The sequence below is a fragment of the Eremothecium gossypii genome, chromosome IV (assembly GCF_000091025.4).
Source record: "Eremothecium gossypii ATCC 10895 chromosome IV, complete sequence".
Taxonomy (NCBI): domain Eukaryota; kingdom Fungi; phylum Ascomycota; class Saccharomycetes; order Saccharomycetales; family Saccharomycetaceae; genus Eremothecium; species Eremothecium gossypii.
Window position 1 is genome coordinate 734,031 of NC_005785.6, and position 11,760 is coordinate 745,790.

An 11,760-nucleotide genomic window follows, 5' to 3' on the forward strand; every position below is an offset into this window, starting at 1 on the left:
CATTATTCTGCTCATGTATATGTCCCATGGTGGCCTGCATCCGCCAACCATCATCTTAGTTCGGTTCGATGAGGTCCTTCAGAGCTGCCCGCCGATTCCTCTGAGCTTGTTTCGCAGGTACCCCAATCTTGATATCCTGCGCGACACGCTGATCCGCCTTAATTGAATGATCAATGTAATTTATGAGCTTCTCCATCTTTGAACTTACGCTCGCCGGGATCTGGACGACACCATTTTCGTCAGCAACCACATAGTCGCCCGGATTGAGATGTCTGACGCTGCCATCAGGCATTAGAATGGGGAGCGCCACGCCAATTTTTGCAGGCTTTACAGCCATCCTGGGGGCGCATACGCCCAGTGCATGGCTGAATACAGGGTAGTTTAGCTGCCGATGCTCATCTACATCTCTGACTCTTCCAAAAACAATTGTGCCACGTGACCCCAGGTACTGCGCCCTCGTAGACATGAGGCCCCCATACAAGGCCTGGCTGACTATAACGTGCGGTGCAGTGGGAAGCTGCTGCTCAAGCGGAAGGCCAATAACGAGAACTACGCCTCGAGGCAGGCTGTCGATATAATTCACCTCTTCGTCCACATTTTCCACTTTGTCAAATAAAACGGTGTAGGCTGGGCCCACTAGTGTCCCCTGCTCCGACCCAGACCACTGCGTTAAGTTACCAAGAAACCCGCCATCATCTATTCCACAGAAATTCAATAAGCCATCTGCCACATCGCAGGTGCTGAACTTCGATAGAGCCCTACTATGAGACATTTCTTCCTTATGCTCTGCGTACCTTGGGCAGGGAAAGCCATGCGGAAAAAGCCATACTCAGATGTAACATTGCACATTAAATACTGAACACCAGTAAAGTGATCCTAGCCAGAAATGAACCAGATACGTTCAATCCAGAAGCTAAGTGAAACTGAGTTAGAACACGGAATCCTCAGCGAAGAGGCATCATGGCACTATCAGTATAAAGACCAAGCGTATATCCATTTTAGTGGGTTGAATGTGGAGCTGACCGAGGGTGATATCCTCACGGTATTTTCCCAATTTGGGGTGCCAACTGATCTGAAACTAGTCCGAGATCGAGAAACGGGGGAGTCTAGAGGGTTTGGATTTCTCAAGTATGAAGACCAACGGTCGACCGTCCTGGCCGTGGACAATCTAAATGGGGTAAATTTATGCGGAAGGGTGCTGAAAGTGGACCATTGTTTCTACGAACCCCGCGATGAGGATGAAGCGTACGTGAAAACTGTGAGGGAGGAGCTGGCGAGGGACCTCGTGGACGTCGAAGTCGGTACGACCGCACCAATACAAGGGAAGATCACATTGACGGAAGATGCTGAGCTAGCTGACCCAATGGGTGAGTTCCTCTCCTCGAAGAAAGACGTTGATGGAAGATAATACTGTAATACTAACTAAGTAAATTGTGATGGCAGCCACATGTAGACAAAGTTACATACTCTGAATAAGGATGGGGAAAGCTGCAACAAGTCAGCAAGGAAACAAATAGATATACACGTTTATGGCAGTGGTGGAGGTGGAGGGATGTATGGAATCTCCGGGATCGCGGTAGTGTACTGGTCCTTCCCATCTTCAGATTCCACAGACTCAGGGATGGACAAGACGTCAGAGTCCTCATCGTCCTCATTACCATCGTTAATTTGTGGCTGCGATGCGGCTCTCTCTACATGTCCAGTAGGAGCTACTGAAGGTGCTGGGCCTGCTTGCTGCCCGTTTAGAGTGGGTAACGGAGGAGCGATGGGGATGGGTGCGCCTGATGAAGGTCCTGGTTGCGGAACAGGAGGCGACGGAACGACCGGTGGTTGTGTAGCAGTCGAGCCATCTGGACGCACAATTGAGGCGGGAGCGGCCGAAACGGGCGCCCTTGCACCAGAATCTGCACCAGATGAAGGAATATCTGTCGCAGAGGTTGTAGCTGTCGGCTGTGTGGGCTTAGAGGAAGAGTCCTCATCGTCAGACCACCCATCACCGTCATCCAAGCCCCGCTGCAGGCGCCGCTGTTGTTCAGCGGCTTTCAAGTCGAAAGTAGAAGTACTACCCTGCTTCTGCTTGAAGAAAGGACTTCTGTCACCAGTTGTAGTAGGATGAAGATGTGGTGCAGATGAACCTTGTTTTGGTAGCTCTCCCTGACTAGCCATTGCCGGGCTCGTTGAGTACACAGGTGTATGCGATGGCCTAGATGGTTGTTCGTCCCACTCATCTGGACTAGCTCTGACGGCTGGATCCTGACTAGCCCCTGTCTGGTTCCGACCGACTGCGAGCTTCGCCTCCTTCTCGGCTTTTCTCTTCAATTTCAGAGCTGCTAGCTGTTCTCTTAGACTTCTTTCTTCTTCATCCTCCTCGTCCTCACTATTAAAGTCAGTAGTACTGGTCGGAGCCGGGGCAGGCTGTTTCAATTGCGATTGCTGCCTGACATAAGCGGCTCTAGCGTCAGCAGATTGGTAGTCTGAATAGAATCCGGATCCCATTTGTTGTTGACCAAGTTGGGGGGTGCCTCTGTTGCTGACAGACACACTCTGGCTCTGGGGGGAAACAGAAGCTGTCAAACCAGGGTGGGATGGACTTTGATCTTGAGGCCATCTCGCAAATTCCTCCGGACTCCGAGTACTCTCGCGGCTTGCGGCATCTGCCTTGGCCTGTTCCTGGGCCCTGGCCTGTTCCTGGGCCCTGGCCTGTTCCTGGGCCCTAGCCTGTTCCTGGGCCCTAGCCTGTTCCTGGGCCCTAGCCTGTTCCTGGACCCTAGCCTGCTCCTGTGCTCTCGCCTTTTCCTGTGCTCTCGCCTTTTCCTGTGCTCTCGCCTGTTCCTGTGCTCTCGCCTGTTCCTGTGCTCTCGCCTGTTCCTGTGCCTGGGCTTGAGTCTGGGTCTCCTTCAGCTTTCGAATAAAATCGCAGACCTCAGGCTCCAAACCAATTCCAAGTTCCCACCGTTCATAAGCAGGGTCCTTGTCAGCATTTCCAGACCCATATATGAATGTACTGATGGGGGCGGAGATTTCAGTAATGGAACTCTTAATGTCATTGAGGATCTCCTGATTCTTCCTACTCTCTTCTTTAATTTTAGCAACTTCTTCGTTTAAGCCCTGCTCTTCTCTTCTTAAGTCAGCTTCAGATGGCGTTTCAATTGGAGTACCTGTCAGAGCAGCCATGCGTGCAGCCAAAACTGCCTTTTGTCTTGCCTTCTTTTGGTCATATTCAGTGACTTCACCATTTGGCCCGCTTCCAACGATAGATGATGGGTTCTTCAAGCGGTACAAGTGCACCTTGGCATTGGTTATTTCATCGTCTATTTCCGCGATGTTATTGAACAGTGTCGAAATGCTGCTAGTTAGAGAGTCAAACCTTGCTTTCATATCAGAAGGCACTGCAGCATGTTTCTTCATTGGAAGGCTCCTGATCTGGTGCATCAGGGAGTCGACATGCCTCATCGTTTCTTCATCCTTGATCTGCTGATCCTTCTGTCTCAACGATAATTGACTCCTCTCAGATTCAAGCTTGCGACGCTTTTCTTCAACCAACTTCTTCAGGTCATCGACGGTTTTGTTGTCCTTCGACTGCCGCGGTTCAGTGAAGGTCTTTCTGCGGTTCTTGAAGCTGGGCAAGATATCATCGTCATTATTCTTATAAGCTAGACCGTCAATTCTTGTAGGCTCTTTCTTGCTGCTAGAACTGACCTTGAGCTGGTTTTTCACATTGTTCAAGATACGCGTGCTAGAGGGCACCAAGCTGGGCGGTAAAGTGTGCGGCAAGTTGTGACCGTTGATTCGCCGGTATATCAAGTGCATACCCACAGCGAACTCTTGTCTGTTTAGTTGCCCGGAATTGTTGGTGTCACATAAGTTCCAGATGCGCTCTAACTCGCTGCGGTTGAGCCCCGACTTTCTAAATATTTCAGCGGCGACCTTGAAATGTAGTTGCCCTGTTTTGTCGGTGTCATAGGTATCAAATATGTTGTAGAACAAGGACTTTTCCTCAGGAGTGAGCTTATCATCCTCGCCAGCCGGGAAGCCAGATGCAAAGGCCGCATGACTGTATATTTCATTGTTTCCAAAACCTGTTTTCTGAGCCGCAAGAGGCGCGGTGGGCGCAAATTGCGATGGTGGTAGAAAGCCGGTAGCCTGCGCCTGCAGCCCTACGGACTGCCCCTGGGACAATCCCTGTGGCATGCCCATCGCTGGTGGCTGGGAGCCAATGGCGTTGCTGGGCTGCTGGAAGCCGCCCGTGACCTGAGGCATCAATGAGTTCGCGCCAGTGGGCTGCCGCTGCTGCTGGAAGCCCTGGCCGCCAGTCAGTTGGGACAGCAGCGGGTTGGCGCCCGCAGGCTGCTGCGCGAAGCCGCCCGTGACCTGCGCGCCGAGGCCCTTCCCCCCCGTCGCCTGGTAGTTCTGGAACGCGCCGCCCGCGTACTGCTGGAGGCCGCCCGTCATCTGCGACGCCAGCGCGTTCCCCCCCGTCGTGTGCGCGCCCAGCCCTGCCCCGAAGGACGTCGGCGGCATGTAGCCCGTCGCCTGCGGCTGCATGGGTGCCTGGCCAAAGCCCAGCCCCGTCGCCTGCGGCACGCCGAACGACGTCGGCGGCATGAAGCCCGTCGCCTGCGGCTGCAGCGTTCCCGCGCCCTGCGTCAGAGCGTCGAACGGCGTCCGCGCCTTCTGCCCCTCCGGCGGCGGCGAGTTCGACCCCACACTGAAGTTTATCAGGTCCACAAAGCTGCTCACCTCGTTCTTCACCTTCGAGTCGAGGGCCCGCGGGATCCGCTCGCCCTGCAGCACGCCGTTCACCAGGTGCATCGCCAGCGCGAACTCCGGGAACAGCAGCTCCCCCGCGTTGTTCGTGTCGCACAGCGTCCAGATCAGCCCCAGCTGAAACGGCGACAGCCCCGACCGCAGCAGGATGTGCTTGCAGTCCTCCCCCGTGATCGTCGTCGCCCCCGGCCGCACCGCCGACCGGAACAGCGTCTCGAACTTCGCCTGGTCCGCCGCAGTCAGAAACGACAGTCGGAACAGCGGGATCTTCAGCTCTGTGTTGAGCCCCCGGCTCGCCGCCGCGTTCACGAACCCCGTCGCCGTCGGCCGCAGCGGCTGCGCCGCCCCTGCCGTGTACGTCGCCGCCGGCCCGGCCTCATACCCCCCGCCCTGCTGCCCGTACGCCTGCCCGAAGCCCTGCTGCCCGTACGCCTGCCCGTAGCCCTGCTGCCCGTACCCGTCCGCGCCGTACGCCGGCCCCCCGCTCTGCTGATACGGGTTGTACATCCTGTCTGCCGAGTGCAAGAGGGATGGATGCTCGCGCGAAGGGGCCAGCGCATAAAAAGACCGCGCCAGAGGTCACGGGACCACCGGCAAAACGCCGCTGCGCGCGCCCACACATAAAGCTGACAAAATAATCAAAATTGTAACTATGTAAATCAATTACATGAACATAATAGCGAGCCCAACGCGCCCGTTTGTCTCGTTCGGGGGCTCTAAGAAAACTTAAGTAGAAAGTATAATAGTTGCAGACAAAAGGGCCACGGGCTGTTTTGTTGAAAAAAAGGTCTAGTTGCGCCCGGGCAGCGTGCTCAGCGCGCGGCCGGCGACGAGCCTACTCACATCAACATGCCGATGGCACCAGCAACGACAACACCGAGGCCGGCGCTCCATGGTAGCACGTTGGCGGCGCCGTCCTTGGTGGCGACGGCGTGGGAGGAGGTGGAGGCCGCTGGCGCAGAGGAGGCTGGCGCAGGTGGGGCCGAGGAGGCTGGCGCAGACGAGGCTGGGGCCGAGGAGGCTGGGGCCTCGGTCTTGGCTGGCGCAGACGAGGCTGGGGCCGAGGAGGCTGGGGCCTCGGTCTTGGCTGGCGCAGACGAGGCTGGGGCCGAGGAGGCTGGGGCCTCGGTCTTGGCTGGCTGCTCCGCGGCGCCGCCGATGGCCGCGAGCGGCTTGGCGAGTCTGTCGTTGTACCATGGCAAGTCCTTCACGCCGTTCTTCACGGTCTCGAAGTCGATGGCCTCGTAGTCCGCCTCGGTGGGGAAGTTGCCCGCGAGCAGCTTGAAGAACGCCTCCTTCAAGCCTCTAGGAGGGTCGTGCGTGCCGACGGGCTTGAAGAAGCCCATGTAGTCCTGGGTGTGCGCCTGGGCGTCCGAGAACAACACGTCCAGCGAGGACGACTCCAGCTTGTCGACGGCAGCGACAGCGGTGGCCACGAGGGCGGCGACGGCAGCGGCGGATTGGAACTTCATTGCGAGCGAGGGAGTTGGTATCGGTTTGTTTCTAAGCGATGTTGCTTGGTGTGCGAGTCCGATTAGACCACCAGAACTGCGCAAACCCCTATATATATAGTCCTTGCGATGCAGCATCGCGCCAGATGCCAGCTCACGGCATCGGATCCCAGAGCAAACTCCACACTAGCAAAGGCCCTGACCCGCGCGAGCTCCTTTGCTCTGTTCTCCGCTTTGGAATACAATAATCTGGGGCATTCTCCTGCGGGGAGTGCGGAGTACAGTCCCACGGCCGGAGGTCGCGACGAGCCACAAGGGGTGGCTGCTGCGGCAATTAAAATCATGTTATGTCAGCTTTCGGACACCGTTATTACTTTTTCTGGCTCGCCAGAAGCGGATATATGCGTGCGCGCCGTTACACCGCGCTAGGAGGGGTAGCCGGCTGGCCAGATCCTACATATGCGGTGGGCCCGCATGTACATCTGCGGTCATGCAGCCGGCCGCAGGGCGCCCGATCAGGAAAGAGATGTTTACGGTATTGACCCACCTCGACTGGGCGTGCCGGCGGCCGTGGGCGGATGGAGCCGCCCAGGGGCCTAGGCCTGGCGCAGGAACGCCGGCAGCGCGTCGTTCCATATGCGTGTCAGGTCGGCGTGGCGACGGCGTTCGGCTTGGCCGAAGCGGAGTAGGGTGCCAAGCATGACGTCTGCGGACGGTTGGCGGCAGAGGGCCGCGCAGTGGGTGGTATGGGCACAGTCCGGATGGGGCGTCCAGCCGGCGGGCGAGGCGGGAGCGAGGAAGGCGTGGACGCTGAGCGGACGCGCGCGGGCTTCGGCGAGGCCGTCGGGACTGGCGGGGGCCGGGCGGAAGTGGGCGTCATTGTCGCGAAAATCACGACGGGCGTCGGAGGTGTGGCAGCGACGCAGGCCGCCGCTGGCCCAGAGCAGGCGGCCGGCGGCGTCGAGATGGGCGAGCTGGGCGCTGCAGAGGACAGGGCAGTCGGCGGGGGCGGCCGGGTCGAGCTCGCCGAGGGCGCCGGCGGCGCCGGGGTGGACGGCGTAGGGCAGGGCCATGGCGTGGAGGGCAAGCGGGAAGAGGCTGCGGGCGTGGGGGCGGCAGCCGGGCGCGCGGGGCTGGAGGTCGAGCAGCAGGGCGGCGAGCAGGGCGGCAAGCGCGCGCGGCTTGCGGACGAGCACGAGCGCGTGGTCGAGGCCGTCGACAAGGCCGGCGCGCAGCAGCGCGGCGGCCGCGCCGTCGCGGGCGGCGGCGGCGCCGGACGCGTTGAAGGCGGCGGCGGCGCCGGACGCGTTGAAGGCGGCGGCGCCGCGCCAGAGGCGCGCCTCCTCTGCGGAGGGCAGCAGGCGAGCCATGCTGTGGAGGCAGCTGCGCTGCGGCTGGGTGGTGTAGGCGCGGCCCTTGAAAAAGAGCGCGGCGGTGTCCGCGAACTCGGGGAGCGCGAGCAGCTGCGCGGGGGGGACGAAGGGGACGGCGCTGGCGTCCAGGAGGACGAACTCGTCGAAGGAGTTGAAGAGCGCGGCGAGCCGCGAGGGCGGGACGCGGGCGAACTTGCGGAGCCACATGTTGCGCAGCGTGGGCGTGCAGTCAACGAAGAACACCTGCTGGCGCGAGTGCGCCTGGATGTGCGCGACGAGCTCGTCGAAGCGCCGCTGCGAGAGCTCGCCGCCGTTGTGCACGGCCTGCACGGGCAGCGTGTTGCCGAGGTGGTCCAGGACGGCGAGCAGGGCCTGGAAGCTGTCGGCGAGCTCGTCGTTGACCGCGACGGCGATGCCCCTGCCGTTGGCGAACTCGCGCCAGTTGTACCAGAACGAGCGGTCCGGGCGGATGCGGTGGAGCTCGCCGGTGCTTATCTTCAGCAGCCTGCGGATGTGCCTGCCGGAGGTCGCGTTGATGACCGTGGGCCAGATGAGGTCCTGTCTGTGCGATGGAGCCAGGAACGGGAACATGCGGGTGCGCAGCTCGATGCGCGTGAGCGGCTCGAGCATGCTGTCGTGGACGGCGAGCCCGCCGGAGATGAAACACTCGTCGTACACACGCAGGCGCTCCATTGCGAGCGAGGCGACGATGTCTTTGAAATACTGGTCTTCGTTTCTGAGCAGCAGGCGGTTTTCCCACGCATTATGCACTTCGTAGGTCTGCCGGAAGTACGTTTTGCACCGCATGCGCAGGCTCCGCTCGCCCCACCCGCCGAAGGGCGACCTGTAGCTGTCGGTGTCCAGCATAAACAGGGGCGAGAATTTGAGCGCTGCCCTGAGCCCGTTGTTGTTGGCCACTGTAGAGCGAGTCGACCAGCTCGCGCGCGCCCACCAGAGGAGCAGTAGTGCAACGCATGCCACCAGCAATGCTCGGCAGCTCGGTAGCCATCTGCGCTGTACTTGCCGCTGTAGAATCATGGTGCGCTCGGAGGGCTACGCACTGTAGCGTAGCGACGCACCCCTCCGCAAAAAGTACAGCGTACGCTCGAGGCCCAAAAAGACTGCATGAGGCTCGAAAAAAAATGCTTCCAACCAGATTCGAACTGATGATCTCCACATTACTAGTGTGGCGCCTTACCAACTTGGCCATAGAAGCTTTATTGGGCGTAAGAAAGACTGAGCTGTATGTGACAGTCGGATCCAGGCGTGTGATTAGGGCTGCCAGACTAGCTCGCAAATCAGAAGCGATGAGCCAGCCGTCATAATTCGGCGCGGCAACGGGAAAAAAATCCGTCAGGCGACATCGGCACTGGCAGCATGAACCAGTTCCTAATGGTGAGATGTTTTCTGTCCGTGGTCCCATCCCGTTCCTGTCTAGACCAAGACTTGTTGGGTTCTATCCTGCATTTTTCAGGCACTAGGATGCAAATCGGATATAAGCGATCGACAGAGACTTATTATAATTTTGTTGGAGAACACAGCAAGCATGAGCTAATAAAATATAGTTATTTAGGCATGTTGTCATGGCTTCCGGGTTCCAACCGCGGATTTCGAGCGCGGTTGCAGTTCTCGGAAAGGACAATACCTCTTGTTCCGTACCTAGAAGCTGGTTCCTAGGTAGGGGCCGCAAGCAGCAGCTTGGAACCACATCGCCGCTTCCAAGGGCCAGACCAGGGCTCAGCTACGTTTGTGCGGTGACTTCGGCCGCTGTGGCGCCAAGAGTCCGCAGGATGACTCCAAGCCCGGACAATTATGGCCGGGCTACGACCCCGGAGCTGCAAGCCCTACGCAGGGTCACATGCGGGAATGTTAGGTACACGTTGCACAAATTAGGACACGATGTTATCATTCTCTATAGCGTCGTGGCGCAGTGGAAGCGCGCAGGGCTCATAACCCTGATGTCCCAGGATCGAAACCTGGCGACGCTATTTTTTTCTTGGGGACAACCATACCGCGTGACCGGCTGGCTGCCAACCGACAGCATGACTGTTCCGCCCTCGCGCGTATATAATCCTTGTGCTATGCTCCACACGCCCCGCACCCTGCTGCAGCCATGGTGGAAGCCTACGTGCACGACAACAACACCCATGTGGACTGCCGCGCGCCGCACCACAGCGGCAAGTCAGTCTCGCTGGAACGCCTCGCGAGCCTAGGCGTGTTCTACCGCCACTGCCGCAGCCAGGATGAAGTGGACGCTGTTGCTTGTGCCCGCCACTACAGCAACCGGGACGAGGTGACCATCTCGCCGGCCAGTTTTCCGTCCGAGGACGCGTTCCGCGATAAGCTCGCGGTGTTCTACACAGAGCATCTGCACGAAGACGAGGAAATCCGCTACGCCCTCGCAGGCGAGGGCTACTTCGACTTGCGTGACGCCACCACGGGCGACTGGATCCGCGTGAAACTCACGACGGGCGACCTACTGATCGTGCCCGCCGGCATCTACCACCGTTTCACCGTGACAGAGTCCAACTTCATCCGCGCCCAGCGCCTTTTCAAAGACGAACCGAAGTGGCAGGCCTTCAACCGCCCAGAAGGCGATGCACGCCCAGTCCACAAGGAGTACCTTGCCTCTTTAGCGATATAGCGGGCCATGGCTGCTGCGCACTGGCAACGTATGTATCGAAGATCTTTTACTGTTCTATTACGGGCAACTTCCTTCTAGCGCCATCACGACCCTACCGCTGCATGCTCTACTGGCTGGTCTCCTCCGCTCCCGGAACCCGGTGCTGTGTCGTATCCCGGCCACATGCTTTGGCGATGCCATGTCTTTGGGCCCTTTAGCCATCCGTGCACCCGCGAGAGCCACAGACGCAAGTACGAGGGACAAAGAACACAAGAATGAATGCTATCCGTTGGTAAAAGATCCGCAGGTCGCTAACATAATCTGCTCAGACAGTATTGGTAAAAGTGTCAAATAGGGGATTTTGGTCCACCGCGACGCACCACAAGTTAGAACGCACTTCACGGGCGAGTTCTGAGCTACCGGTTACACGTTGGTTGGCTGCTGAGTGCAAATGTTGAACAGTACGGTGATCGGTAGAGACGTGGGCGAAGCCGCCGCCGCACTCGGTGGAGGCGCACCCGGTTTCGGGTCTTACTGGCCACGTATCGACCAGTTTTACATCCCGCCGTGGTTGGATGTGCAATTTCTCGCCAACAACATCATCAGCTTCACGCCGTTGTTCTCCTACGGGACGACGGTATGGAGCATCAAGCGATCGAAGACGGCGCTAGGGTTCTCCATCGACATATGCGCGACTATGCTGATCGCAAGCATCTTGCGTGTGTCTTATTACCTAATTACGCCGTACGATGTGGCACTTCTCCGGCAGTCTTTGGTGATGATCTTCATCCAACTGATCCTTCTCTATACCAGTTTGTGCTACCGACCAGAGGAATACAAGTACGAGAGCTTAAAGCCGGTGGAGCGATTTGGTCAGCTCTCACAGGACGTGTGGCAGGAGTTTTTTCCCCTGTGCTCGATGGGTGCCGGTTGGAAGGGCATCTGGCAGGCCATGTCTTGGAACAGCTTTGCAGGCTACATGGAGAAGATGCTATTGGTAGCGCTTTACAAGTTCCTCAAATTTTTCGACCCGGGATACCAGCGCATAGGCGCATTTTGGCAGTGGAATAACCCACGCTACTTTTGGTTGTTTCTACTATGGTTCACGTGCGGGCAGTTCTTGATGACCTTTTTTATAGCCCGGGTGATGAACTTGGAGTGGTTAGGCCAGTGGCTCGGTTCATTTATTGGCTCACTAGGGCTTTTGATCGAGGCCTTACTTCCGCTGCCGCAGATTTCAATTTTGCATACCTTGAAGAGCGTTCAAGGCTTTAAGTTGATTCTTTTGGTCAGCTGGCTTTGCGGCGATATTCTCAAAATCAGTTACTTAGTCTTTGGGGCCAAGAATATATCCATGATTTTTTTCTTATTTGCATTGTTCCAGATGGGTTTGGACATATATATTGCATTCATCTACGTGTACTACAAGTACTACTTTCCAAAGTACAGGAGGAAATCTGAACCACCTCGCATAGAGATGCAGATGTTGCTCTCAAACGGAGAAGCTGCGGCATTTAGTGTATAGAAGTGGGACGCATGTTACTTA

General features: G+C 57.8%; 7 protein-coding genes and 2 non-coding genes across 9 annotated transcripts; 4 read left to right on the forward strand and 5 right to left on the reverse strand.

Moving 5' to 3' along the window:
• Positions 1 to 55: 55 nt before the first annotated feature.
• On the reverse strand, positions 56 to 772 carry AGOS_ADR016C (bifunctional 4-hydroxy-4-methyl-2-oxoglutarate aldolase/oxaloacetate decarboxylase; the record flags this gene model as incomplete). The annotated part of the gene is made up of 1 exon (NM_209465.1): positions 56 to 772. The coding sequence occupies one exon, from the start codon at positions 770 to 772 to the stop codon at positions 56 to 58; it is 717 nt and encodes a 238-aa protein (NP_984112.1).
• A 114-nt stretch (positions 773 to 886) lies between these two features.
• Positions 887 to 1,408, forward strand: IST3 (U2 snRNP complex subunit IST3; the record flags this gene model as incomplete). Its single annotated transcript, NM_209466.1, has 1 exon — positions 887 to 1,408. The coding sequence occupies one exon, from the start codon at positions 887 to 889 to the stop codon at positions 1,406 to 1,408; it is 522 nt and encodes a 173-aa protein (NP_984113.1).
• A 119-nt stretch (positions 1,409 to 1,527) lies between these two features.
• Positions 1,528 to 5,274, reverse strand: PAN1 (actin cytoskeleton-regulatory complex protein PAN1; the record flags this gene model as incomplete). The annotated part of the gene is made up of 1 exon (NM_209467.2): positions 1,528 to 5,274. The coding sequence occupies one exon, from the start codon at positions 5,272 to 5,274 to the stop codon at positions 1,528 to 1,530; it is 3,747 nt and encodes a 1,248-aa protein (NP_984114.2).
• A 332-nt stretch (positions 5,275 to 5,606) lies between these two features.
• TIR1 (GPI-anchored mannoprotein) lies at positions 5,607 to 6,239 on the reverse strand (the record flags this gene model as incomplete). Its single annotated transcript, NM_209468.1, has 1 exon — positions 5,607 to 6,239. One exon carries the CDS (start codon positions 6,237 to 6,239, stop codon positions 5,607 to 5,609), a length of 633 nt encoding a protein of 210 aa, NP_984115.1.
• A 575-nt stretch (positions 6,240 to 6,814) lies between these two features.
• On the reverse strand, positions 6,815 to 8,629 carry AGOS_ADR020C (ADR020Cp; the record flags this gene model as incomplete). The annotated part of the gene is made up of 1 exon (NM_209469.3): positions 6,815 to 8,629. One exon carries the CDS (start codon positions 8,627 to 8,629, stop codon positions 6,815 to 6,817), a length of 1,815 nt encoding a protein of 604 aa, NP_984116.3.
• Positions 8,630 to 8,734: 105 nt separating this feature from the next.
• On the reverse strand, positions 8,735 to 8,807 carry AGOS_t0073. The gene has a single exon. It is a non-coding gene; the product is annotated as a tRNA-Thr (tRNA).
• Positions 8,808 to 9,507: 700 nt separating this feature from the next.
• Positions 9,508 to 9,579, forward strand: AGOS_t0074. The gene has a single exon. It is a non-coding gene; the product is annotated as a tRNA-Met (tRNA).
• A 125-nt stretch (positions 9,580 to 9,704) lies between these two features.
• Positions 9,705 to 10,235, forward strand: ADI1 (acireductone dioxygenase (Ni2+-requiring); the record flags this gene model as incomplete). The annotated part of the gene is made up of 1 exon (NM_209470.1): positions 9,705 to 10,235. The coding sequence occupies one exon, from the start codon at positions 9,705 to 9,707 to the stop codon at positions 10,233 to 10,235; it is 531 nt and encodes a 176-aa protein (NP_984117.1).
• A 430-nt stretch (positions 10,236 to 10,665) lies between these two features.
• On the forward strand, positions 10,666 to 11,739 carry ANY1 (Any1p; the record flags this gene model as incomplete). Its single annotated transcript, NM_209471.2, has 1 exon — positions 10,666 to 11,739. The coding sequence occupies one exon, from the start codon at positions 10,666 to 10,668 to the stop codon at positions 11,737 to 11,739; it is 1,074 nt and encodes a 357-aa protein (NP_984118.2).
• Between the last annotated feature and the right edge of the window lie 21 nt (positions 11,740 to 11,760).